This window comes from Amblyomma maculatum, chromosome 7, assembly GCF_055883805.1.
Source record: "Amblyomma maculatum isolate TAMU_Amacu chromosome 7, ASM5588380v1, whole genome shotgun sequence".
Classification (NCBI taxonomy): Eukaryota; Metazoa; Arthropoda; class Arachnida; order Ixodida; family Ixodidae; genus Amblyomma; species Amblyomma maculatum.
Window position 1 is genome coordinate 84,880,185 of NC_139350.1, and position 25,133 is coordinate 84,905,317.

General features: G+C 48.7%; 3 protein-coding genes and 18 non-coding genes across 21 annotated transcripts in view; 2 read left to right on the forward strand and 19 right to left on the reverse strand.

Moving 5' to 3' along the window:
* LOC146183783 (Golgi-associated plant pathogenesis-related protein 1-like) overlaps positions 1-25,133 on the forward strand; it is a 315,211-nt gene that overhangs the window by 199,684 nt on the left and 90,394 nt on the right. The gene's annotated exons all lie outside the window — the stretch shown is intronic.
* TRNAV-CAC (transfer RNA valine (anticodon CAC)) lies at positions 2,665-2,737 on the reverse strand. The gene has a single exon. It is a non-coding gene; the product is annotated as a tRNA-Val (tRNA).
* On the reverse strand, positions 2,992-3,064 carry TRNAV-CAC (transfer RNA valine (anticodon CAC)). Its single transcript has one exon. It is a non-coding gene; the product is annotated as a tRNA-Val (tRNA).
* On the reverse strand, positions 3,158-3,230 carry TRNAV-CAC (transfer RNA valine (anticodon CAC)). The gene has a single exon. It is a non-coding gene; the product is annotated as a tRNA-Val (tRNA).
* TRNAV-CAC (transfer RNA valine (anticodon CAC)) lies at positions 3,325-3,397 on the reverse strand. Its single transcript has one exon. It is a non-coding gene; the product is annotated as a tRNA-Val (tRNA).
* Positions 3,492-3,564, reverse strand: TRNAV-CAC (transfer RNA valine (anticodon CAC)). Its single transcript has one exon. It is a non-coding gene; the product is annotated as a tRNA-Val (tRNA).
* On the reverse strand, positions 3,661-3,733 carry TRNAV-CAC (transfer RNA valine (anticodon CAC)). Its single transcript has one exon. It is a non-coding gene; the product is annotated as a tRNA-Val (tRNA).
* Positions 3,996-4,068, reverse strand: TRNAV-CAC (transfer RNA valine (anticodon CAC)). The gene has a single exon. It is a non-coding gene; the product is annotated as a tRNA-Val (tRNA).
* Positions 4,331-4,403, reverse strand: TRNAV-CAC (transfer RNA valine (anticodon CAC)). Its single transcript has one exon. It is a non-coding gene; the product is annotated as a tRNA-Val (tRNA).
* TRNAV-CAC (transfer RNA valine (anticodon CAC)) lies at positions 4,697-4,769 on the reverse strand. Its single transcript has one exon. It is a non-coding gene; the product is annotated as a tRNA-Val (tRNA).
* On the reverse strand, positions 4,865-4,937 carry TRNAV-CAC (transfer RNA valine (anticodon CAC)). Its single transcript has one exon. It is a non-coding gene; the product is annotated as a tRNA-Val (tRNA).
* TRNAV-CAC (transfer RNA valine (anticodon CAC)) lies at positions 5,033-5,105 on the reverse strand. The gene has a single exon. It is a non-coding gene; the product is annotated as a tRNA-Val (tRNA).
* TRNAV-CAC (transfer RNA valine (anticodon CAC)) lies at positions 5,201-5,273 on the reverse strand. Its single transcript has one exon. It is a non-coding gene; the product is annotated as a tRNA-Val (tRNA).
* LOC146183803 (uncharacterized) lies at positions 5,468-6,755 on the reverse strand. Its single transcript, XM_084608762.1, has one exon. The coding sequence runs from the start codon at positions 6,645-6,647 to the stop codon at positions 5,517-5,519; it is 1,131 nt and encodes a 376-aa protein (XP_084464888.1). The 5' UTR covers positions 6,648-6,755; the 3' UTR covers positions 5,468-5,516.
* Positions 10,470-10,542, reverse strand: TRNAK-UUU (transfer RNA lysine (anticodon UUU)). The gene has a single exon. It is a non-coding gene; the product is annotated as a tRNA-Lys (tRNA).
* On the reverse strand, positions 10,611-10,683 carry TRNAK-UUU (transfer RNA lysine (anticodon UUU)). Its single transcript has one exon. It is a non-coding gene; the product is annotated as a tRNA-Lys (tRNA).
* On the reverse strand, positions 10,894-10,966 carry TRNAK-UUU (transfer RNA lysine (anticodon UUU)). The gene has a single exon. It is a non-coding gene; the product is annotated as a tRNA-Lys (tRNA).
* TRNAK-UUU (transfer RNA lysine (anticodon UUU)) lies at positions 11,035-11,107 on the reverse strand. The gene has a single exon. It is a non-coding gene; the product is annotated as a tRNA-Lys (tRNA).
* On the forward strand, positions 15,016-19,817 carry LOC146183808 (uncharacterized). Its single transcript, XM_084609200.1, has one exon. It carries the CDS (start codon positions 15,016-15,018, stop codon positions 16,237-16,239), a length of 1,224 nt encoding a protein of 407 aa, XP_084465326.1. The 3' UTR covers positions 16,240-19,817.
* Positions 21,896-21,968, reverse strand: TRNAV-CAC (transfer RNA valine (anticodon CAC)). Its single transcript has one exon. It is a non-coding gene; the product is annotated as a tRNA-Val (tRNA).
* Positions 22,065-22,137, reverse strand: TRNAV-CAC (transfer RNA valine (anticodon CAC)). Its single transcript has one exon. It is a non-coding gene; the product is annotated as a tRNA-Val (tRNA).

Below are 25,133 nucleotides of genomic sequence, written 5' to 3' on the forward strand. Positions count from 1 at the left end.
CCATAAGCGTTCGCTCCGCGCTCGAATCAGAGCTGCCCTGTATTTTTAGTTGTCTATAACCTCCACTTCACTTTTGGTTCTTCTTATTTCGGCTGCCACTGTTTCCTGTTCGGAACTCACGGTGTTTACCAAAAATTCCAGCTGGCATTGAAGTTCTTTTTCTTTCTTCATTTCATTTCGACGCTTGATGCTCCCTCTTTCAATCGCAGCCATTTTGAGTTCAGTTTTAAATTCTTCCCAGGCAAATCCGTAATTTTCTGGCTCATTATACATTAGCCACCCCAGTTTTTCCTTGACTCCGTTAACGAAAGCTTCATCATCGAGTAGTTTAGCGTTGAACTTCCACAGGTTCCAGTTGAATCGCTGTTGCTTTGGCTTATTGCCAATGGTGAAACTCACAAGGCAATTATCGGAGAATGAACCAGGTATAACCGTATAACTATTGCAGTGTGGCACCAACGGAAGCGATACGTAAACTCTGTCAAGCCTTGCTTGACTATTTCGCTGGGTGTGCGTGAATTGTGGCCGCCCACCGATCGTTATCGTGCGACCTAAATCTTCCATGTTATAGTCAGCCACTAAGGATAGGAGCAAGTCAGCGCTTCGGTCACTTGTATATACCAGTTTAGACCGATCTTCGGCACAACAAACACAGTTAAAATCTCCAAGCAAAATAACGTACCTCTCACATTGCATATATTGCTTAAGGCCTTCAAAAAATTAACATCGCTCACATACACTGTTGGGAGCATAGACACAAATCAAGCGCCACCCTTTTTCAGCTAGCGAAAAATCCAAGACGATAAGGCGTCCCGTTTCAGACACAGTAATCATTTCCTCTATAATCCCAGCACTTTTACGTATCAACACAACGCAGCCAGCAGATTTTCCGTCGGCATGGCATACACAGATGTTTTAATTGGTTTTAAAAGGTGACACCATACGATCGGTCTGCTCTTGCTTTTCCACCTTTGTCTCTTGTACCGCAATTAAGTCAAGCTCTTTTTCCATGCAAAGGCGTCTAAGCTGATATTGCCTTCCCCTCGTTGACAAGCCCCTGACATTAATTGTCGATACATTTATCGAGTAATTGAAGTTGTTCACCACTTTAAAGCATGCCTATAGAATCGTGTGATGTCATTACACACATTACTGCCACAACCACATCGTGCGTGTTGTAAAAACTCAAGACGTGGTACGAAAAAAGAACGTCCGGCAAAGTCCTCAACTGTACCTTGAAGGTGCATCTCGAAGTTTCCATGAATCCTTCCATTTTGACTCAGGATCGGTTAGGCGCCTTCGACGGCACCGATTCTGTATACTAAGTGGGCGTCGCCGCCGGTCTTCGGTCCGGCGGGATGTTCGCGGTTTTGGGCGTAATGTCGCCCGACGTCCCCCCGTTGTTTTTGCCGGGGGTTCATCATTAGCCGGTTGGCCTTGCTGTCCATCCTGGATATCCGCCTCTTCATGCGTCCTTTTCGTGACAGTACCTGTTGTGCCTGGCTCGTTTGAATCCATCGCGCCATCATCGCGCCATCATCGCTTGCCTCAATCTCATTGCCTTTTGAAGCTTAAGATCCTTCATCGCTCTCAGAGTGTGTTGAAGGCGAATCCAGTTTAGAAGTCGGGGCACCTTGAGAATTACTGGGCTTAGCTTCGTGCTGTACTCCAGACTTTTGCTCTTGAGGCTTCGCATCTTCATTATTCGGTCCTGCTCCTTTAGAGGTTTCCTCGACGTCTGCTTCGTCCATGCATGTAGGTGACATCATCGTTTGCCACTTTATGTGTTACAGAAGCGTACGTCTTCACGCACTGTTCCTCTTCGTGTCCATAACGATGACAAAGAGCGCAGCGCGGAACACGACACTCGCGTCGGATGTGGCCCGTATTGCGACAGCGCAGGCATAACGGGGCCCTGCCCGGCACCACAACCAGAGCAAGTTCACCTGCAATACGGAGCTGATGTGGTAGGTCGTCCTCCGTCCCACCTGTCTTCAAAATAATAGTCACCAGGCGCGTCGAGGATGCTTTGTCGTGCACGCCTTGAACACGCCAACGTTCTCGGGACACTTTCGTCACTTTGCCATACGGCAAAAACGCCGCTCGTATGTCATCGTCCGGCACGTTGTGAAGCATCCAATGTAACTTTATGTGCAGAGCTTGATTGGCAGGATCTACCACAAGGCAGCGGCGTTCTTTCACTGTGACCTCCTTCTTAGACAAGAGCCTTTTCACACCGTCTTCATTTCTGAAGGTCACGGCCCATAAATGACTCATCTGGTACGCCCCCAGGGCGATAACTTCAGACAGCATGCCCAGGCTCGCCAATGCATCACGGAGGTTTTCAACTCGGTATGGCCTTGCCCGCACATCGGCATGCAAAAAAAATTGTATTCAAAACAACTCGCCCTGTTGGTAGCTGAGGCAGGAGCACTTGGTATTCCCATTCACCTGAGTCAAACATCCTGTTACCGCGGCCCTGGTCGGCCGCTGAAGCCGCTCCTACGGAGCTCATGCTAAACACGTCCGCTCGCTAGCGCGGCTGGAAGTGGGAATCTACACCACGGAAACGGGGGATATGGGCTCGGCTCTAAAATGCGTTCCCGAGGTTGCCCACCAGGCGGTAGAAAAAAGACACACACGTTGCGCACCTAATAAAAAAGTTGTTTCCGCCCGGGATCGAACCGGGGACCTTGCGCGTGTGAGGCGCACGTGATAACAACTACACCACGGAAACGGGGGATATGGGCTCGGCTCTAAAATGCGTTCCCGAGGTTGCGCACCAGGCGGTAGAAAATGACACACACGTTGCGCAGCTAATAAAAGAAAACTGTTTCCGCCCGGGATCGAACCGGGGACCTTGCGCGTGTGAGGCGCACGTGATAACCACGGAAACGGGGGATATGGGCTCGGCTCTAAAATGCGTTCCCGAGGTTGCGCACCAGGCGGTAGAAAAAACACACACACGTTGCGCAGCTAATAAAAGAAAACTGTTTCCGCCCGGGATCGAACCGGGGACCTTGCGCGTGTGAGGCGCACGTGATAACCACTACACCACAGAAACGGGGGATATGGGCTCGGCTCTAAAATGCGTTCCCGAGGTTGCGCACCAGGCGGTAGAAAAAACACACACGTTGCGCAGCTAATAAAAAAAAGTTGCTTCCGCCCGGGATCAAACCAGGGACCTTGCGCGTGTGAGGCGCACGTGATAACCACTACACCACGGAAACGGGGGATATGGGCTCCGCTCTAAAATGAGTTCCCGAGGTTGCGCACCAGGCGGTAGAAAAAAGACGCTCACGTTGCGCAGCTAATAAAAAAAGTTGTTTCCGCCCGGGATCGAACCGGGGAGCTTGCGCGTGTGAGGCGCACGTGATAACCACTACACCACGGAAACGGGGGATATGGGCTCCGCTCTGAAATGAGTTCCCGAGGTTGCGCACCAGGCGGTAGAAAAAAGACGCTCACGTTGCGCAGCTAATAAAAAAAGTTGTTTCCGCCCGGGATCGAACCGGGGAGCTTGCGCGTGTGAGGCGCACGTGATAACGACTACACCACGGAAAAGGGGGATATGGGCTCCGCTCTAAAATGAGTTCCCGAGGTTACGCACCAGGCGGTAGAAAAAAGACGCACACGTCGCGCAGCTAATAAAAAAAAAGTTGTTTCCGCCCGGGATCAAACCGGGGACCTTGCGCGTGTGAGGCGCACGTGATAACCACTACACCACGGAAACGGGGGATATGGGCTCCGCTCTAAAATGAGTTCCCGAGGTTGCGCACCAGGCGGTAGAAAAAAGACGCACACGTCGCGCAGCTAATAAAAAAAAGTTGTTTCCGCCCGGGATCAAACCGGGGACCTTAGCGTGTGAGGCGCACGTGATAACCACTACACCACGGAAACGGGGGATATGGGCTCCGCTCTAAAATGAGTTCCCGAGGTTGCGCACCAGGCGGTAGAAAAAAGAAGCACACGTCGCGCAGCTAATAAAAAAAAGTTGTTTCCGCCCGGGATCAAACCGAGGACCTTGCGCGTGTGAGGCGCACGTGATAACCACTACACCACGGAAACGGGGGATATGGGCTCCGCTCTAAAATGAGTTCCCGAGGTTACGCACCAGGCGGTAGAAAAAAGACGCACACGTCGCGCAGCTAATAAAAAAAAGTTGTTTCCGCCCGGGATCAAACCGGGGACCTTAGCGTGTGAGGCGCACGTGATAACCACTACACCACGGAAACGGGGGATATGGGCTCCGCTCTAAAATGAGTTCCCGAGGTTGCGCACCAGGCGGTAGAAAAAAGAAGCACACGTCGCGCAGCTAATAAAAAAAAGTTGGTTCCGCCCGGGATCAAACCGAGGACCTTGCGCGTGTGAGGCGCACGTGATAACCACTACACCACGGAAACGGGGGATATGGGCTCGGCTCTAAAATGCGTTCCCGAGGTTGCCCACCAGGCGGTAGAAAAAAGACACACACGTTGCGCACCTAATAAAGAAGTTGTTTCATTTCATTTCATTTCATTTATTAACCTTAAAGGTCCCGGGATCGAACCGGGGACCTTGCGCGTGTGAGGCGCACGTGATAACAACTACACCACGGAAACGGGGGATATGGGCTCGGCTCTAAAATGAGTTCCCGAGGTTACGCACCAGGCGGTAGAAAAAAGACGCACACGTCGCGCAGCTAATAAAAAAAAGTTGTTTCCGCTCGGGATCAAACCGGGGACCTTGCGCGTGTGAGGCGCACGTGATAACCACTACACCACAGAAACGGGGGATATCGGCTCCGCTCTAAAATGAGTTCCCGAGGTTGCGCACCGGGCGGTAGAAAAAAGAAGCACACGTCGCGCAGCTAATGAAAAGAAGTTGTTTCCGCACGGGATCAAACCGGGGACCTTGCGCGTGTGAGGCGCACGTGATAACCACTACACCACGGAAACGGGGGATATGGGCTCGGCTCTAAAATGCGTTCCCGAGGTTGCGCACCAGGTGGTAGAAAAAAGACGCACACGTCGCGCAGCTAATAAAAAAAAGTTGTTTCCGCCCGGGATCAAACCGGGCACCTTGCGCGTGTGAGGCGCACGTGATAACCACTACACCACGGAAACGGGGGATATGGGCTCCGCTCTAAAATGAGTTCCCGAGGTTGCGCACCAGGCGGTAGAAAAAAAGACGCTCACGTTGCGCAGCTAATAAAAAAAGTTGTTTCCGCCCGGGATCGAACCGGGGACCTTGCGCGTGTGAGGCGCACGTGATAACCACTACACCACGGAAACGGGGGACGTGGGCTCCGCTCTAAAATGAGTTCCCGAGGTTGCGCACCAGGCGGTAGAAAAAAAGACGCACACGTCACGCAGCTTATAAAAAAAAAGTTGTTTCCGCCCGGGATCGAACCGGGGACCTTGCGCGTGTGAGGCGCACGTGATAACCACTGCACCACTTTTTTTTTTAATGCCTTTTTATTGAGACAAGCACGATACATTGTTAAAAGCACCCCGGCTGCTTCAGCCGGTCAAAAGTTAAAATGACTTGATTTGAACTAAATCATCAAGCACACACATCCACGCGGGTGGGTCTTTCTGCACTCGGTACACATCACGTATATAACATACACTTTCCACAATGTTTTCCTTTGTAGTTCGGACGTTTACATCTGCATTGCGTACCGCCATTCTAGTTTTCCATGAACTATGGAGGCCGAGGAGCATAATCATATCGTAAGGGACACCTGTGTCATCTGTGTCTGTTGGTAAGTAGCGGATTCCAATCGGTGTTAAAGGTAGTTCCTTTCTTAGTGTACGTTGCAGGACATCCCAATAGAAGATCGCGTCCCAACATTCAATGAACACATGTTCAACGGTTTCTGGCTTTTTGCACAGCAAGCAGTTCGTTGTCCATGGTACAAAAATGCCTTTGTCAGATAGCCATGTCTTAACCGGCAAGGTACCTGAGTGCAGTTTGAAAAAGAATGTTTTTGTATTTGCTTTAACTGGCATCCTTTTAATTCTTTTAAGAACATCTTGTCCTAGGCCTCCAGAGTTTATTATACGATACAGGGGCACTGGCATGGTTACATCTATAAGATCTTTGTACAGTTTTTTCCTCTTTACAGTGCTGAGATACTCTTGTGAAAACCGAAGCTTAAGAAATTGCACCGAGTCAACAACTTCTTTCAAATAACCTCTAGCGCCACAAGTTGAAAATCTCACAGTGGACACTATAAAATCAGGAAGAGCCCTGCTCAGACGCACCTGCATCATTGAGCGCAGTAAGGGGTCCTTCTGATCCCTCATAAACATAAAACGGGACACAATCTGGCGAACAAACAAATGCGCGAGACCCAGACCACCATCTTGAACTGTTCTAAACAAATTGGTTCTTCTGACCCTCTCCCAACTTGAGTTCCAAATTAACACAGCAAACACCCTATGCATTTTTTGCACATTTACACGCGACATAGACAGAAACTGCAAAACATACCACACTTTGGCAATTAAAAAAATGTTGCATACTGTTGCTCTCGCAAACATCGACAAGTCTCGTCCTTGCCATGCCCTTGCTTTCTCGCTCACTTTTGACGTTGTCGCGTTCCAGTAATCTGCGCTCTTGTTATAGTGCTCGAGAGGCACACCCACGTAGTTCGACGGCATGTTTGTCCACTGCAGATTCGCGAACAACGGTGGTGTAACTCCCTAGCTTCCGTGCCAAAAGCCCACACTCTTTTCCCAATTGATCTCAGCCCCAGTTTGCTGGCAAAATCGCTTGGCGACGTCAGCACTTTGTTGTACACTCTCGTGGTCACTGCAGAATACAGCAATGTCGTCCGCATACGCAAGAATTTTAACATTAGATGACTGAAACCTGAAGCCATTTATTCGGTCGTTGTTAATAAGACTTAAACAGGACGGCTCAAGGTAAAGTGCAAAAAGCAATGGTGAAAGCGGGCATCCCTGCCGTACGGAGGACCGCAGAGGGATGGGTTCACACAGGTTCTTATTGACAATTATTTGAACTGTACAGCTGCTGTAAACCATTTTAAGCCCATCTTGTATTATGCTGCCCACATTTACATGTTCCAAAACTGAGTACAGGACATCGTGCGCCACGCGATCAAACGTCTTCGACAGGTCTAGCTGCACCATTGCAACTCGGCCACCGAAGACATCACAGCACTCAAGGATACTTCGAGCGATGTGCACATTTGTGCAGATGGTACGCCCTTTCACTCGGCACGTTTGGTGCGGTCCAACTAGGTCCGTGATGACACTCTGTAAACGATTGCCAAGAATCTTCATATAGATCTTATAGTCGACATTTGTGAGGGTTATTGGGCGATAAGCCCCCACAGACAGCATTTTTTCTCGGTCACGTGTTTTGGGGATAAGCACAATGTGGGCAGTAGAGAAGGAAGGTAGCATTTGTTTTACATTGTATGCTTCTGCAATCATATCGTATAGCAGCGGGCTGACTTCTTCCCTGAATGTTTTATAGAAAGCAGCGCCTAACCCATCAGGTCCTGGTGTTTTCCCAAGTGGCAGGTCCTCAATAGCCTTCTGAACTTCCTCTAAGCTAATAGGCTGTTCTAAGCGCGCACGTTTCTCTTCGTCTAATCGAGGCATGAGGTGCAAAAATTCGTCCCACAGACTGCCCTTCGCGCTTCTGTCATTCCCTGTCAGTCCTTTGTAATGCTCAACAAACGCTCGCTCGATTTCTTCGCGGTCGGTCGTTATTCTGTTGCGGTAGCGGATCTGTTGAATTTCATTTTGTGCTGCATATCTTCTTTCATCACACAATGCACGCTTATTCGGCACTTCACCAGCCCACAACTTTTCGGCGCGCGCCCTTATCACAGCAGCTCGGTACTTATCTGCCTCCAGAGCTTCTAGCTGGCTTTTGACTTCTCGGATTTCTTTTATGAACAAACTGGGCACTACTGTTTCCATACTTGTCAAAAATTCTAATTTGCACTCCAATTCTTTGATTCGTTTCTTTTCGCTTTGATGAAGGATAGTTCCTCGTTCTATCGCTTTCATCTTGACTGTGTTCTTAAAATTTTCCCACTTATCTGCGCAGCTTGCTGATTTGACGCAAAGCATTTTGGTTAAGTCTATAATTTGTTTAACGAAGGTTTCATCCTCACACAATTTAACATTAAACTTCCAAAGTTTCCAGTTGGAACGAGTCCTACTATGCTTCTTCCCAAAGCTTACAATAACGAGGCTGTGATCGCTGAAAGAAACATGTTTCACTTCATGGTTGGAACACATTGTCACAAATCCTATGCTTGCGTATACTGTCTAGTCTTGCATTGCTACCACGTTGGAAGTGCGTAAAACATGGCTGCGAGCCTTGAAACAACAGCCAGCCCAGATCTTCCATGTCGTGTTCTTGAATTATTGCATCGAGATACTGCGCACTCTGATCACGCACAGGGGTGATCGGCACTCGATCCTCTGGCATGCAAACACAGTTAAAATCACCCATCAAAACGACGCTTCTCTCGCAGTTCAAAAACACTTTGACCTTTTCAAAAAAACTAACGCGTTCCTTGTAATTGTTAGGGGCATACACACAAATCACTCTCCAAGAGCATCCAGAAAGGGTGAAATTGACAACCAGTAACCGACCCTCTTCGGATGTGACAATGGTTTCATTCCCAATTCCAAGATTATTTCTCAAAAATACCGCGCAACCTCCGGACTTTCCAACCGCGTGACATACGCAGACATTGTATCGGGACCGAAAACTTTCAACCATGCGATCTGTGTGTTCTTCGCTCTCAATCTTAGTTTCTTGTAATGCGATTCAATCCAATTCATTTTCTAAAAAGAGGCGGTTGACCTGACACTGGCGCTACCTCGCCGCCAGTCCACGCACGTTCAGCGTGGCTACGCGTAGTGGCAGTTGACTCTTTTGTTCATTTTTAAAGGCACCCACTGCTCGTGCAGTGCTCACCTCAGGGTATGGCGCTGAAGGGGGTTCCGCGTGTTGGAGCTCCACAAAGCGCACCGCCTCGCAACGATCACACGCACTTTCACAGTCCATGGCCAAAGTTTGACGGTCAAGCTCAAAGTTCCCTTCCATGGTATATTGTCTCCACCATGGCACGCTGATCCGGAAACCGACGGCAGCGCATTGCAGCTGTAGAAGCGCTATTCAGGCGCCTCTACCGCAGGTCGTATGTCTGGTGGAATATTTGGTCTCGGCCTGTAGGGCGACCGTCGCGTCATTACCGCCTTGGTGGGCGGCTCCTCCGCGGGTGCTCCATCAGTTTGTCGGTCATCTTTCACAGTTTCGAGGTAAGCGCGTTTTGTGGCCGTGACAGCAGCTTCTTCCAATGAGACATCATTATGGGGGTGTTCGACGTGAGGTTCGTCAAGTGTTCTAGCAGGGGCTCTGAGAGTAGGCGGCTGCTTTTCTTGGCTCGTCTTTTTCTCGGAGACGTGTTGCGGTACTGGAGGTGCCTCGGCCGGACTTGTGGCGCTAGGCCCAACGCTTGAAGGCTGCCTGCTCTTCTCTACGGCTGCTGCTTTGCCTCCAGCTGCCTTTGATGCTTCCTCAGCCTCCACCTCGTCCATAACGTGTTCAGTTACATCGACGTTCCTTCCTGGCCCGGTCTTGTTGCGTACGTAGGCACACACTCGCTTTCTTCGTGACCAAACCGGCGACAGCGCAAGCACCGAGGTACCCGACAGTCGCGGCGAATGTGGCCTTTCCCTTGGCAGCGGAGGCAGAGCGGGGATCTCCCAGCTACAACCAAAAGTGCAGGTTCACCGGCTATTCGCAGTTGGTGAGGTATGTCTTCAACTCTCACTTTAGATTTGAGCTTCAGGCTTAGTACACGGGTCGTTCACCCTTTTTCTGTGACGCCGTGCACACGCCAGCGCTCCTTCGAGAACTCGGTCACCTTGCCATACGGAAGGAAGGCCGCACGTACTTCATCAGTCACGTTGTGAAGAACCCAGTGCACTTTAACGCGAAACTCTTGCTTGTTGGGGTCAATCACAAGACACCTGTGTTCCTTCACAGTCATGCTCCTGGCAGCAAGCACTTTCTTAACGGCTTCCGTGTTCTTAAACATGACTGCCCACACATGATTCAATTGAAATGCTCCCAAGGCCACAACCTCGGAAAGCAGTTCCAAACGGGCCAGTGCATCCCTGTAGTCCTCGACAATATACGGCAGCGCTCGAACATCGCCGTGCAAAAATACGGTATTAAAAACAATACGACCAGTTTGGAGGTGGGGCAGCATAACTTCGCAGCCTGTGTCGTTATCTTCAGCAGCAAACCTGTTTCCGCGGCTCGGCTTAGCCGCTAACACCGCTCCGACGGAGCACATGATAACACGTCCGTTCACTGTGGTGGCCGGAAGTGGAATTCCACCACTGAGCAATCCGGGCCGCCCTCAGAAGTAATCAACAAGAATTGTTGAAGGAACAAATTCTTAGAACAGAAGCAAAACAAGACTCCGCCCGAAGAGGGGCTCGAACCCTCGACCGTTAGGTTAAAAGCCTAACGCTCTACCGACTGAGCTATCCGGGCCGCCCTCGGGAGTAATCAACAAGAATTGTTGATGGAACAAATCCTTAGAACAGAAGCAAAAAAGACTACGCCCGAAGAGGGGCTCGAACCCTCGACCGTTAGGTTAAAAGCCTAACGCTCTACCGACTGAGCAATCGGGGCCGCCCTTGAGAGTAATCAACAAGAATTGTTGATGGAACAAATCCTTAGAACAGAAGCAAAAAAGACTACGCCCGACGAGGGGCTCGAACCTTCGACCGTTAGGTTAAAAGCCGAACGCTCTACCGACTACGCTATCCGGGCCGCCCACGGAAGTAATCAACAAGAATTGTTGATGGAACAAATTCTTAGAACAGAAGCAAAAAAAGACTACGCCCGAAGAGGGGCTCGAACCCTCGACCGTTAGGTTAAAAGCCTAACGCTCTACCGACTGAGCTATCCGGGCTGCCCTTGGAAGTAATCAATAAGAATTGTTGATGGAAGAAATCCTTAGAACAGAAGCAAAAAAGACTACGCCCGAAGAGGGGCTCGAACCCTCGACCGTTAGGTTAAAAGCCGAACGCTCTACTGACTGAGCTATCCGGGCTTTTTTTTTTTCTTTATTGCCGTGAAACACAAACCAAAAATACACATGATAAAACACGTCAACTACACTTGAGCTAACGCGTACGCGGCTAAAATCTTTTCAAGTGCACCAACTCATCAAACAGAGAATGCCATTGTGGCGGATCCTGCTGCATCCTGAAAGTTTCGTGTATATACACAGCACTTTCAATAAAGTTTTCACGCGCAGATCGTGTATCTATATCTGCATGACGCACCTGCAATCATGTTTTCCACAAACTATGGAGGCCAAGAAGCATAATTATATCTTAAGGTGCATCATCGTTCTGCACTGGTAGGAATCTTATACCGTAAGGAGTTAATGGAAGTTCCTTTTTAATTGTCCTTTAGAGGACGTCCCATAGAAAGACAGCATCCATACACTGTAAGAAATTGTGTTCAATTGTTTCCGGTTTTTTGCACAACAGGCAATTTGTTGTCCATGGGACGAAGATACCTTTTTCATTCAGCCAGGCTTTAACAGGGAGCGTATTAGAGTGAAGTTTGAAAAGGAACGTTTTAGCAGATGGCCTCACGGGCATCTTCTTAACTCTTTTCAAAGCGTCCTGCCCTGGGCCTCCATAGTGTAATGCCCAGTAAAAAGGCACCGGCAGCATCACGTCAATGAGGTCTTTATACAGTTTTTTCCTGGGAACATTGAAAAGGTAATCAAAAGAAAACCGCACTTCCAGCAACTTGCACGAAAAAACAACCCCGCGCAGGTAGCCAGTCACAGTACCAGGCATGCTTTCACATGACACAATCCATTCAGGGAGCAGCCTCTGCAATCGCACTTGCATCACAGTTCTTAGAAAGATATCTTTTTGATCCCGGAGGAATATAAATCGCGAGACCACCTGACGCAAGAACAGATGTGCAAGGCCAAGCCCGCTCCTTTTAACAGAAATAAACAAATTCGTCCGGGCGGTTTTTTCCAATGTGGATGCCCAAATAAAAAACAGCAAAAACGCGGTGCATTTTCTGAATTGAGGTTCGTGAGATACACAACACATTTATGAGGAACCACAGCCTCGAAATATGAAAAACATTGCAAATAGAAGCGCGCGAAAGCATTGACAGTTGCCTTCCTTGCCACGCATCCGCTTTTTCTTTCACTCTGGATGTTTCTTCCACCCAGTGCACGTTGGGATCTTGATAACATTCTAAAGGCACGCCTAGATATCGCGTTGGGAGAGCAGACCATCGCAGCTTACAGACGAAATCAGGTGTCACGTCACAATCACCGTGCCAAAACCCAGAGCTTTTCTCCCAATTGATCTTGCATCCGGTTTGATCACAAAATGTTTGGACGACACCAGTGACTTCACAGATGCTCTTTCTAGTTGCACAAAAGACTGCAATGTCATCAGCGCATGCTAGCATTTTCACGTGTGCTGATTGCAGCTTGAATCCTAAAATGCGATCGCTATCAATGATAGCCAAGCAAAGTGGCTCTAAATACAGTGCAAAAAGCAGGGTTGAGAGCGGGCAGCCCTGCCTTACTGAGCTATCCGGGCCGCCCTCGGGAGTAATCAACAAGAATTGTTGATGGAACAAATTCTTAGAACAGAAGCAAAAAAAAGACTACGCCCGAAGAGGGGCTCGAACCCTCGACCGTTAGGTTAAAAGCCTAACGCTCTACCGACAGAGCTTTTTTTTTTCTTTATTGCCGTGAAACACAAAAACAAAATACACATGATAAAACACGTCAACTACACTTGAGCTAACGCGTACGCGGCTAAAATCTTTTCAGGTGCACCAACTCATAAAGTAGACATTGCCATTGTGGTGGATCCTTCTGCATCCTGAAAGTTTCGCCTATATGCACCGCACTTTCAATAAAGTTTTCACGCTCAGATAGTGTCTCTATATCTGCATGTCGCACCTGCATTCGTGTTTTCTGTTTTCCACAAACTATGGAGGCCAAGAAGCATAATTAAATCATAAGGTGCATCATCGTTCTGCACTGGTAGGAATCTGATACCGTACGGAGTTAGGGGAAGTTCCTTTTTAATTGTCCTTTGGAGGACGTCCCATAGAAAAACAGCATCCCAACACTGTAAGAAAACGTGTTCAATTGTCTCCGGTTTTTTGCACAACAGGCAATTTGTAGTCCATGGGACGAAGATACCTTTTTCATTCAGCCAGGTTTTAACAGGGAGCGTATTAGACTGAAGTTTGAAAAGGAACGTTTTATCAGATGGCCTCACGGGCATCTTCTTTACTCTTTTCAAAACGTCCTGCCCTGGGCCTCCACAGTGTAGTGCCCGGTAAAAAGGCACCAGCAGCATCACGTCAATGAGATCTTTATACAGTTTTTTCCTGGGAACATTGTAAAGGTAATCAAAAGAAAACCGCACTTCCAGCAACTTGCACGAAAAAACAACCTCGCGCAGGTAGCCAGTCACAGTACCAGGCATGTTATCACATGACACAATCCATTCAGGGAGCAGCCTCTGCAATCGCACTTGCATCTCAGTTCTTAGAAAGGTATCTTTTTGATCACGCAGGAATATAAATCGCGAAACCACTTGACGCAAGAACAGATGTGCAAGGCCAAGCCCGCCCCTTTTAACGGAAATAAACAAATTCGTCCGGATGGTTTTTTCCCATGTGGATGCCCAAATAAAAACAGCAAAATCGCCGTGCATTTTCTGAATTGAGGTTCGTGAGACACGCAACACATTGATGAGGTACCACAGCCTCGAAATAAGAAAAACATTGCAAATAGAAGCGCGCGAAAACATTGAGAGTTGCCTTCCTTGCCACGCATCTGCTTTTTCTTTCGCTCTGGATGTTTCTTCCATCCTGTGCACGTTGGGATCTCGATAACAATCTAAAGGCACGCCTAGATATCGCGTTGGGAGAGCAGACCATCGCAGCTTACAGAAGAAGTCAGGTGCCACGTCCCAATCACCGTGCCAAAACCCAGAGCTTTTCTCCCAATTGATCTTACATCTGGTTTGATCACAAAATGTTTGGACGACACACGTGACTTCACAGATGCTCTTTCTGGTTGCACAAAACACTGCTATGTCATCAGCATATGCTAGCATTTTTACGTGTGCTGATTGCAGCTTGAACCCTAAAATGCGATCGCTATGAACGATAGCCAAGCAAAGTGGCTCTAAATACAGTGCAAAAAGCAGGGGTGAGAGCGGGCAGCCCTGCCTTACCGATGAACGTACTGCGATGCTGTCAGTCAGTTCACCATTTACTATAATACGGGTCGTGCAGTTCGCGTAAGCCATTTTAACACCCTCCACTATGACTTCACCAAGGTTAGAATGCTCCAAAATGGAAAAAAGAATTTCGTGAGAAACACGGTCAAAGGCTTTCGCCAAATCTAATTGCATCATGGCTATCTGACCACCGAGTGCATCAACGCATTCTAATACGGTTCTTGCGACATGTATATTCGTGGCAATGGATCGATCCTTGATGCCACACGTTTGATGAGACCCAACCAGTTTTTTTTATTACGCTTTGCAGTCTTTTTGCTAAAACTTTCATGTACACCTTGTAGTCAACATTGGTGAGGCTAATCGGTCGATATGACCCCACCAACAGTCGTTTCTTTGGATCATCTGTCTTGGGTATTAGCACAATGTGCGATGTAGAGAAAGACAATGGAACAGTATTACGTTCATAAGCTTCAGTGATTACATCGAGCATAAACTGAGCCGCATACTGCTGAAAAGTTTTAAAGAAGGCAGCGCTTAGACCATCCGGCCCAGGGGCTTTCGCAGGTGTCAAGTCAACTATTGCAGATTCTATCTCCTGCAACGTTATCGGTGTTTCTAGGCGCGCTTTACTTTCGTCATCCAGTGCAGGCATCAGTCTTACAAAATCATTCTACTTCCGGCCACCACCGTGTACGGACGCGGAATCATGTGCTCCGACGGAGCGGCGATTGCGGCTTTTACCGGCCGCGGAAACAGGATCTCAGATAGTGAAGACAGCGATTATCAGCTTATTCTGCCTCAGCTGCCAACCGGACGCATCGTTCAGAACACCGTGTTTTTGCACGGCGACGTGCGAGCAAGGCCCTACAGGGTTGAAGATTTACGAGATGCGCTCTTGCCTACAGGCTTACTGCCGGATGTGGTGGCCCTGGGAGCCTACCAGGTTAACCACGTTTGGGCAGTCACCCTTAAAGGTTCCGAGGCTACAAAACGGCTGCTTGGTGTGAAGGAGCTAATGGTGAAGAGGCGACGCTGTGTTATCATCGACCCGCAGGAACAGCAGGTGAAGCTGAAGCTTCACTGGCTATTGCATGGAGTGGCGGACGAGGACGTCCGGTCCGCACTCGCGGCCTTTGGGACTGTAATGGATGTCAGACGAGAGCGCTGGCGAGTGCAGGGTGTGAGTGACAAGGGCTCCACAACAAGGTCAGTGCTTTTAAAGCTGAAGAACGGCATGAAAATAGAAGACCTGCCGCACCAGTTACGGGTCGGTGGTGAACTGGCACTAGTTGTCGCACCTGGTCGCCCGATGCAGTGCCTGCGATGCCATGGCTCGGGCCACGTGAGAAGAGAGTGCAAGGTGCCGCGTTGCTCGATCTGCAGGCGATTTGGGCATGAGGACTCGCAGTGCGTCCGTACCTACGCCGCGGCAACGAGAACGGCGGCGAGTGATGACACCGAGCACCTCATGGACGAGGTTGAGGCGGAGGACGCTGCGGAGGGGACTGGTGAGATAGCGACTGCTTCGGGAGCAGAAATGCCTCTCCTTAGCGAAGGAGCCCAGGATAAAAGCACGGACAGGGCAAGTGAAATGGTGGAAAACCCATCATCGGCAGCGTCGGACATCAACGAAGATGGATCCAGTCAAGCGCAGCAGCCAGCAGCAGTGAAGGGTCAGGAGCCCCCAGGCAATGGCAATGTAAGTTCAGTGGGTGCCGGAACTGCAACTAAACGCCCCCACGACGCAGCCGGCGATCTCGACGACATGCCGTATACAAGCAGTGTGGACGAGCCGCCTGTGAAAGCGGTGCAGGGTCGGCGGTCGTCCTTCAAGCCGCGACCTAACATCGCAGCGGAACGAAAACCTGTCGACAAGCCACCCCCGCCGAAAAGCGAGACCGGCCAGCCGGGCGGCTCCGGAGGCGTCTAGCGGCTTGCTAGACGTTAAAGGTAAGCACCATGCTCCTGGGCCTACCTCATGATTAGAGCAACAATGGCACCTGAACCGTCTCTAAGTGTAGCCACGTTGAATGTCAGAGGACTAGCGAGCAAAAGAAAACAAAGTCAATTGTATCGGCTGATAACAGATAATGACATTGACGTACTAGCTGTTCAGGAGACAAAAGTCGAGGGAGAAGAGGAGACTGGGAGCATGGTGCTGCGTTTTACCTCAAGGTACTACGCTGTGGTTAGCCACGCTGTTGGGTTGTCGGCAGGATGCGTACTCTTTGTCAAAAAGTTACCGGGTCTTACTGTGCAGAGCATCACATCAGGGTCCTCTGGAAGACTCGTTATTTGTGATTTTAGTTATTGCCAAAGAGAATATCGGGTTATTTGCATATACGCACCAAATGCAGTGGATGAGAGATATAATTTTTTCGCTATGGTTCAGCAATATGTGGACCCTGAAAAATGCCTCATTATTTTGGGGGACTATAACTGTGTACTGAATTCTACAGACAAAACCAGCGGCACGGCTTTCCGAGATAAGAGCACAGATTTATTAGCCGATTTTGTTACCGCAGCCGAGTTAATCGACGTGGCCGAAGTCCTAAAGAGTGGACAGGCAGTGAAGTACACTCATTTCCAGGGGACAAGCCACGCACGCCTAGACCGGGTTTATGTAGCACTCGACTTGATCTCAAAATGCCGCACTTACACCGTGCTACCGCTGTGTTTTACTGACCACTGTCTGGTTAAGTGCGTAATAGGAACAAAGAAAGAAGTTAGGAAGTTTGCTTGGGATATGTGGAAAATGAACGTTAAGCTTCTCAACGACGAATATTTTGTAGCAAAAGTGACAGAAGAAACCAACAGAATAAATATGAACGATTACTGTAAGGTGGGACAACAGTGGGAACTATGCAAAGAGCAAATCAAAATCACAGCGATTGATAGGGCCAGTTCGATTCGATTTCACGAAAAAATTAAAGAAAACGAACTGCAGAAAACACTAAAGATGTTAATAACAGAGGAATGCAAAAAGCCAGGCGTTTTCAAAGATGACGTGAGGATTATAAAACAGCAATTACAGCTGATCGAAGAGGAGCGTTATCGGGGCGCGCTGGTGCGAGCTAGAACAAATGCACTAAAAGCGGGCGAAGTACCTACGAAGCGGGCTTTAGGTTTGGAAAAAACGAACGGCCAACGAAACCACGTATGCGAGATAGAGCGGAACGGCGTTGTGGTGTCAGATAACGACGGCATTGGGCGAGAGTTCTTTGAGCATTATCAGGCGTTATTCGCGTTTCATGAAGCTGACTTGGACGGTTTCAAAAAGATGTTTCTGGGTCAGATGCCGCGACTGGCCGACGAGGTAAAAGAAGTTTTGGAGCGGCCAATAACCGAAAGAGAAGTGTGCCGAGCAATTGAAAACTTGAACGACGGAAAGTCGCCTGGGCCCGATGGCTTGAGTGCCGCGTTCTACAAGTTTTTCAAAGATAAGTTGTCTGCAGTGCTTACAGCTGTATTCAATGAGGCATACCAACTGAAAGAATTACCACCGTCATATAGTACATCACATACTGTTCTCATACCAAAAACTGACGATACAGAAAGACTTCGCCTTGTAACGAGTTACAGGCCCATCTCTTTAACCAATGTTGACTATAAAATATTCATGAAAGTCTTAGCAGCTAGGCTCCAGACAGTGATTAAGGACATAGTAGGGTGCCACCAGACATGTGGAATCAAGGGAAGGTCTATAGTAAGCAACATACACAAGATGCGGTGCGTGCTTGAGTGCTGTGATGTCATGCAATCTGGCGTCGCGGTTTTGCAGCTCGACCTAGAGAAGGCCTTTGACTGTGTATCACATGTTATCCTGTTCGCCATTTTTGACCATATTAATGTCGGTTCGGTTATCAGAGAGGGTGTGGTCATGGCGTACAGGAGTTGCTCAACGCGGCTTATTGTAAACAAGTCACTGGGGGCCCCCATTGCCATGCAGCGTGCGGTACGCCAAGGCTGCCCCATCAGCCCACTTTTATTTTGTCTGTACATCGAATCACTATGCTTGACTATTATTAAAAATGATTCTGTTCACGGTTTTCGACTCCAAGCTGCCGAAGTGAAGCTCTTAGCATATGCCGACGACGTCGCAGTGTGTTGTATTGATAGAGAAAGTATTATAGCAGTGGTCGAAGAGGTAAAATGTTTTCGGGACATCACAGGGAGTTTGATCAATTGGGAAAAATGCCTGGGATTTTGGCATGGAGAATGGGCGTCAACCCCAGACACGTTTGCAGGCGTAACGTGGGTGAAGACCCCAGTGAAGTACCTGGGTGTCCCTCTGCAATTCTACGAAAGCAATGATGGCCTCTGGAGAAGCCAGGCGCATGAAATACGTGAGAAAGCAGACAGATGGAAGGGGGTTCCTCTCTCGTTTTTTGCCAAGGCAACTGTGTGTAATCTTTTTTTTATAAGCAAATTATGGTATCTAATGCAGGTTTTGCATTGCTCGCGGCTAAATGTGCAAAAGCTGCACAGAGTGTTTGCCACCTTTATTTGGGCATCGCAGTGGGAAAGGTGCAGCCGAACAAATTTGTTCAGAAAGGTGGAGGACGGCGGTCTTGGTCTGGCGCACCTCTTTGTGCGACAGCTTATTAACAGGTTTCTGTTTTTTCGGGACACAAAAGACTCTTTCTTACGAACGGTGTGCCAAATGAGATTAAGACGGGCGTTGCCAAACTTTGTGATCGGCACGAATGAAATGCCAGGGCCAATTAAGGGCTTTTTCAAGGAGGTGGTGATGAGCGTATGTTTCTTGACAGTACGATTTTCCAACGATTATTTGTCTGCGGTGAAAAGGAAAACACTGTACAAAGATGTGTGCGACAGCATACTTCCTGTACCGATGTACAGAGCCATGCACAGTGGAGAGCCGGGCCAGAATGTGTTAAAACGGGTGAAGAAAATGCAGGTGACACCAGGCATGAAGTCCTTTTTTTTTAAACTTCATACTGAAACACTTCCAGTCAAAACATTCCTTGAACAACGAGGTTTTTTCTTGCCATGGGGAACTAACTGTCTAATCTGCAAGATACCCGAAACTATAGATCATGTTTTTCTTCACTGCTGGGAAGGAGTGTATTTCTGGGATGTTCTGCAGAGAACAGTGAAAAAGGATTTCCCTCTAGATCCACACGGGATCAGATATTTGGCGACAGATAACGAAGATGGTTTTCCTTTCGATCTCGTAATGTTGGCTGGCCTCCACTCTGTATGGCGCTCCCGCATGGCCGGCTTCTATTGTGATCCTGATGCGAGGCCTGCACGGTTGTATTTTCGGGAGAGCATTTCCCGCTTCGTGGAGGTGCAGAAGACACTTGAATGTGTGCCGCAGTGGCTGCCAAGGCTGGAAGCCTTGGCAGGCCTAAGGGAATTTTAAGTGACAATGTCAGTACAAAACTGACAGCGTTTCCTTTTTTGTTCCACGTCTTGCCTGTGTTTGTATATAGTGTATCGTGATGTACTGAATTGGTTGTCGGAGCCCGGCAATAAAGAAAAAAAAAAAAAAATCAGTCTTACAAAATCGGTATGAAAGCCGCCTACAGTCTCAAGCTTAGCGCTAAGCAGTTGTTCGAAGTGCTCTGCTACCGCACGCTGAATATCTTTGGCATCTTCAGTGATATGGCCGGCATACCTAATACTCCTTATTTCTTTCTGGCAGGCGTATCTTTTCTCGTCTGCTAGCGCTCGTTTTGTCGGCACTTCTCCTGCCCAAAGTTTTTCAGCCCTTGCACGTATGACAGCCGCTGTGTATCTTTCGCTGCCGATTGTTTCCAGCTCACCTTTAATCGCTCGTATTAATCGCTCGAAAATGACACATCCCCCCGATCTTCCAACCGCATGACAAACGCAAACACTATATCTAGAACGATATTTTTGAGCCATTTTCTCTGTTTGTTGTTCGCTTTCAATTTTGCTCTGTTGAACTGCTAGCACATCAATTTCATTTTCCAGCAGGATGCGGTTCAGCTGCAGTTGTCTCCGACGCGTTGACAGCCCCCTCACATTTAGCGTAGCTACGCGCAAGCTAGTGGATAAATTGGTCGCCATCTCAAGAAATTATAAATCGCGAAACATATCACTCACATCGCTTTTGCAGAAAGACAGCATTGTGGTTGATCCGTTGCACGGGATGACCATTCTTCCTTTTTGGCGAGTCCGTCCGTCGTTCCAGGCGCTGCTCCCGATCATGGACCGGGCTTGTAACGTCTCGACCGGAAAGGGTACCCCCGCTATGGCGGAGGCACAGGTGACACAGTTCTCCGGTCTGGAGGCACGTTTGGTCTTGGCTTGAAGACCGACCGGCGAAGGGGGGCCGCCTTCAGTGGAGGCTGTCCGTTTTCCGCTCCTCCTTGCGTTGATCCCTCGTTGACACTGTCTTCGTGCAGACGCTTCACAGGCAAGGTAGAAGCAGCTGGCATCTCAGCTTCAGTGTCCCCCTGTTCCTCACTGTGTTGCGTAGCCGACGCTGGGCTTGCTGCACTGGCATTGCCGTTTTCTTTCGAGGGTGTCTCGGTCCCAGCGACATTCGACAACGGAACTATCAACTCTGATTCACAGTGTTCTTTAGGGGCAGGGGTCTTCTCAGAGGACTGTTCGTTCTGTTCTGCCTCCTCAGTGGTTCCACTGCTCGCTTCCTCGGCGTCCACTGCGTCCATCAAGTGCTCGCCTGCCACTTCACTCGGCACGGGGCCTGCAACGTTGGCATACGTGCGCACACACTGGGACTCGTCATGGCCGTAGCGACGACACAGCCCGCAGCGCGGCACACGACACTCACGCCGTAAATGACCTTTCCCGCGGCACCGGAGGCAAAGCGGGGCTCTGCCTGGGACGTGGACGAGTGTGACGTCCTCGGCGACCCGAAGCTGATGCGGCAGGTCCTCAATGGTAACGCCCACTTTTAGCTTCAGCGTGACCGTTCATGTCGTTGAAGCCTTGTCGACACACCCTTGCACTTTCCACTTGTCTCTTGAAATTTCAGTCACTTTTCCAAAAGCTGCCAACGCCGCTCGCACATCATCGTCTTGCACGCCGTGAAGCAGCCAGAAAAGCTTCAACCTGATGCCTTGGTTACAGGGGTCAATGACTACGCAGCGGTGTTCCTTCACTTCAATAGCTTGGGCTTCCAAAATCTTCGCTTTCGCCTCTTCACCTTTAAACGTTACCGAACACACGTGATTCATTTGGTATGCCCCGAGGGCAACCACTTCCGGCAGCAGTGAAAGACGAGCGAGGGAGTCTCGAAAGTGCTCCACCCGGTACGGCCTGGCTTTTATGTCGCCATGCAAAAAAAAACAGTATGTAAAACACTCGAACCTGTAGGCAGATGCGGTAGAACCAGTTCATAATCCTTGGTAGGCCTTTCCGTGCTCCTGATACCACGGCCCAGCTGGGCCACTGAATCCGCTCCTTGGGAGCCCATGATAATCACGTCCGTCACGCTCGGTGGCCGGAAGTGGAATCCTACACCACGGAAACCGGGGGTGTGGGCACAGCTCTAAAAGGCGTTCCCGAGGTTGCGCACCAGGCGGTAGAAAAAGAGACGCCCATGTTGCGCAGCAAGTAAAAAAAATTGTTTCCGCCCGGGATCGAACCGGGGACCTTGCGCGTGTGAGGCGCACGTGATAACCACTACACCACGGAAACCGGGGATGTGGGCACAGCTCTAAAATGCGTTCCCGAGGTTGCGCACCAGGCGGTAGAAAAAAGACGCCCATGTTGCGCAGCAAGTAAAAAAAAAATTGTTTCCGCCCGGGATCGAACCGGGGACCTTGCGCGTGTGAGGCGCACGTGATAACCACTACACCACGGAAACCTTTTTTTTTTCTTTATTGCCTGACTTTGACACAAATACATCGCACTGGAAAACAAAACAACAGGAACAAAGGAATAATATATGTACACAAAGCTAGTTCGCGTTGCCTATCCCCCACTGAGAGGCAGGCATTGTCATTTTAAAATTCCTTGAGCACCGTCAAAGGTTCCAGCTTTGACAGCCACTCAGGAGCACATGGTTGCAATTTAAGCACGTCGAGCCATCGCTGCACACTTTCACGGAAATACATGCGGGGTGGCCGTGCATCTGGATCGCAGTGAAAACCAGCCATTCGTGCGCGCCATATACTGTGGAGGCACATTAACATAACCTGGTCTAACAGCATATCATCGTGGTTTTCCAATGGCAAATACCTAATGCCATGGGAATCAAGTGGCAACTGTTTTTTAGTTGTCCTTTGCAGAACATCCCACAAATATACCCCCTCCCAGCAATGCAAAAACACGTGATCTATTGTCTCTGGCTGTTTGCAGATGAGACATTGGGCCCCCCACGGTAGGAAAATACCCTTTTCCTCCATAAATGATTTTACACTCAAAGTACCGGTATGTAGCATAAAGAAAAAAGTTTTAGCTCCCGTAGTAACTTGCATTTTCTTTACGCGTTTTAATACATTACTTCCTGTGCCTCCATAGTATAAAGCTCGGTACAAGGGCACCGGGAACACCACTTCACAAACATCCTTGTATAATGTTCTCCTGTTAACATTACTTAAATACTTTTTCGAAAACCGTGCGCTTAAGAATTTCACGCTCAAAATAATTTCCCTAAAGAATCCAAAAAGAGATCCCGGCATACATTGCGTATAAACTACGAAATCAGGCAACGCTCGACCAAGTCTTTGTTGACACACTGTGCGCAGGAATGGATCACTGGCATCCCTAAAAAACATGAACCGGTTGACAATCTGTCGCACAAACAAATGACCCAGACCAAGCCCCCCATGCTTCACCTGCCGGAACAAATTTGTCCGACTGCACCTCTCCCAACTCGAGGCCCAAACAAACACCGCAAAAACTCGATGCAATTTTTGCACATTTACACGGGAGCAATGCAACACTTGCATTACATACCATAACTTACTAATTAAAAACAGGTTACAAACTGCGGCTCTTGCAAATATTGATAATTGAGCGCTTTTCCATTTCTCCGCTTTTTCACGGGTTTCTTTGACCTGCTCTAGCCAGTATGGCTCGCTTTCCTTGTAAAATTCCAAGGGCACACCCAAGTACTTTGCAGGCGTTGTAACCCACGACACATTAGCGAAAGTGTCGGGGGTCAGCTGCCATTCTCCGTGCCAAAATCCCAGGCACTTACCCCAGTTAACTTTACTCCCTGTGACTTTGCTAAAATGTTTTACCACATCCACTGTCCTCTTTATACTCTCCTTATTCACACAAAAAACCGCAACGTCGTCTGCGTAAGCCAGCAATTTGACTTCTGACTCCTGCAGTCGAAACCCATCAATGTCATTGTTTTGTAGGATGCTTAAACACAATGTTTCAATATAAATGCCGAACAAAAGAGGGCTGAGGGGGCAACCTTGGCGCACCGAACGTCGTACGTTGATGGGGGCCCCCAGTGACTTATTGACAATTAATCTCGTAGTGCAGTTACGGTACGCCAAGGCCACTCCCTCTCGAATAACAGAGCCGACATTAACATGGTCTAATATACTGAACAGAATAGTATGCGCCACACAATCAAAAGCTTTCTCCAAGTCCAACTGCAGTAAAGCAACACACGCATGAGTTGCATCGCAGCATTCGAGCACACTTCTCGCTTTGTGAATGTTCTGAAAGATGGATCGCCCTTTGATACCGCACGTTTGGTGAGGGCCCACTAGTTCGCATATAACCGTTTGTAGTCTGCCAGCAAGCACCTTCATATAAATCTTGTAATCAACGTTTGTCAGAGCAATGGGCCTGTAAGACGACAACTGCCTAAGCTTATCTGGTTGGTCAGTTTTCGGAATAAGTACTGTGTGCGACGATCCGAAAGACGCAGGCAGTGCCCTCAGCTCATACGCTTCATTAAATAAGGCACACAACAAAGGAGATAGCTGTTGCTTGAACGCTTTATAAAAAGCCGCACTCAGGCCATCAGGCCCGGGTGATTTCCCAGGGTTTAAATTTTCTATTGCCTGCTGCACTTCTTTTTCGTTTATTGGCCGCTCCAGTCTTTCTTTTTGTTCGTCATCAATTTTTGGCATCGCGTCAAGAAAGGATTCTTTAAAACGGTCCAGATAAACCTCTCGGGACGAAAATAGCTCTTCATAATACTCCCGGAAAGCTTTCGCGATTCCTTCGTTATCGGTTTCTGTGCGTCCTGCCCAATCTACCTCTGCCACGTGATTTCGCCTTGCATTTGCTTTTTCTATTCCCAACGATCTTTTTGTCGGCGTCTCATCCATGGCCAATTTTTCCGCTCTCGCACGTACCAGTGCTCCGCGATAACGGTCTTCGTCATTCAGTTGAAGTCTTTGTTTTATTTTTCTAACGTCGTCCATGTATAACCCTGGCGTGTTACACTCCAGGGCTAACAATTTATCTAGCAAAGATCTTAAATGCATTTCATTTTGTTTTTCTTGAAACCGTATGTAGCTGGCCTTTTCTATAGCTTTGATTTTAATTTGTTGCTTACACATTTCCCATTCTTGACCCAGTTCGTGGGTGTCCTCCTGACAAATATTACCAATTTCTTCTTCTACTAGTCTGGTGAACTGCTCGTCATTCAGCAGTTTATTATTTAACTTCCACAATTCCCAATTAAAACCGCTACCTCCCTTTCTTGGTCCAATTGTACACTGAACCATGCAGTGATCTGAGTACGTTACCGCCAAAACATGATAATCCTGGCATTTTGGAGCCAGTTCTGCGGCCACATAAATTCTGTCAAGGCGGGCGTGGCTAGCACCCTGAAAATGCGTATACTGAACCCGTCGCTCGCTCGTGAGACACTCTGCAACGTCTTCC

Coding starts and splice junctions, on each gene's coding strand:
- LOC146183803 (XM_084608762.1), bottom strand. CDS start 6,647: ATGCCGTCGAACTACGTGGGTGTGCCTCTCGAGCACTATAACAAGAGC.
- LOC146183808 (XM_084609200.1), top strand. CDS start 15,016: ATGTGCTCCGACGGAGCGGCGATTGCGGCTTTTACCGGCCGCGGAAAC.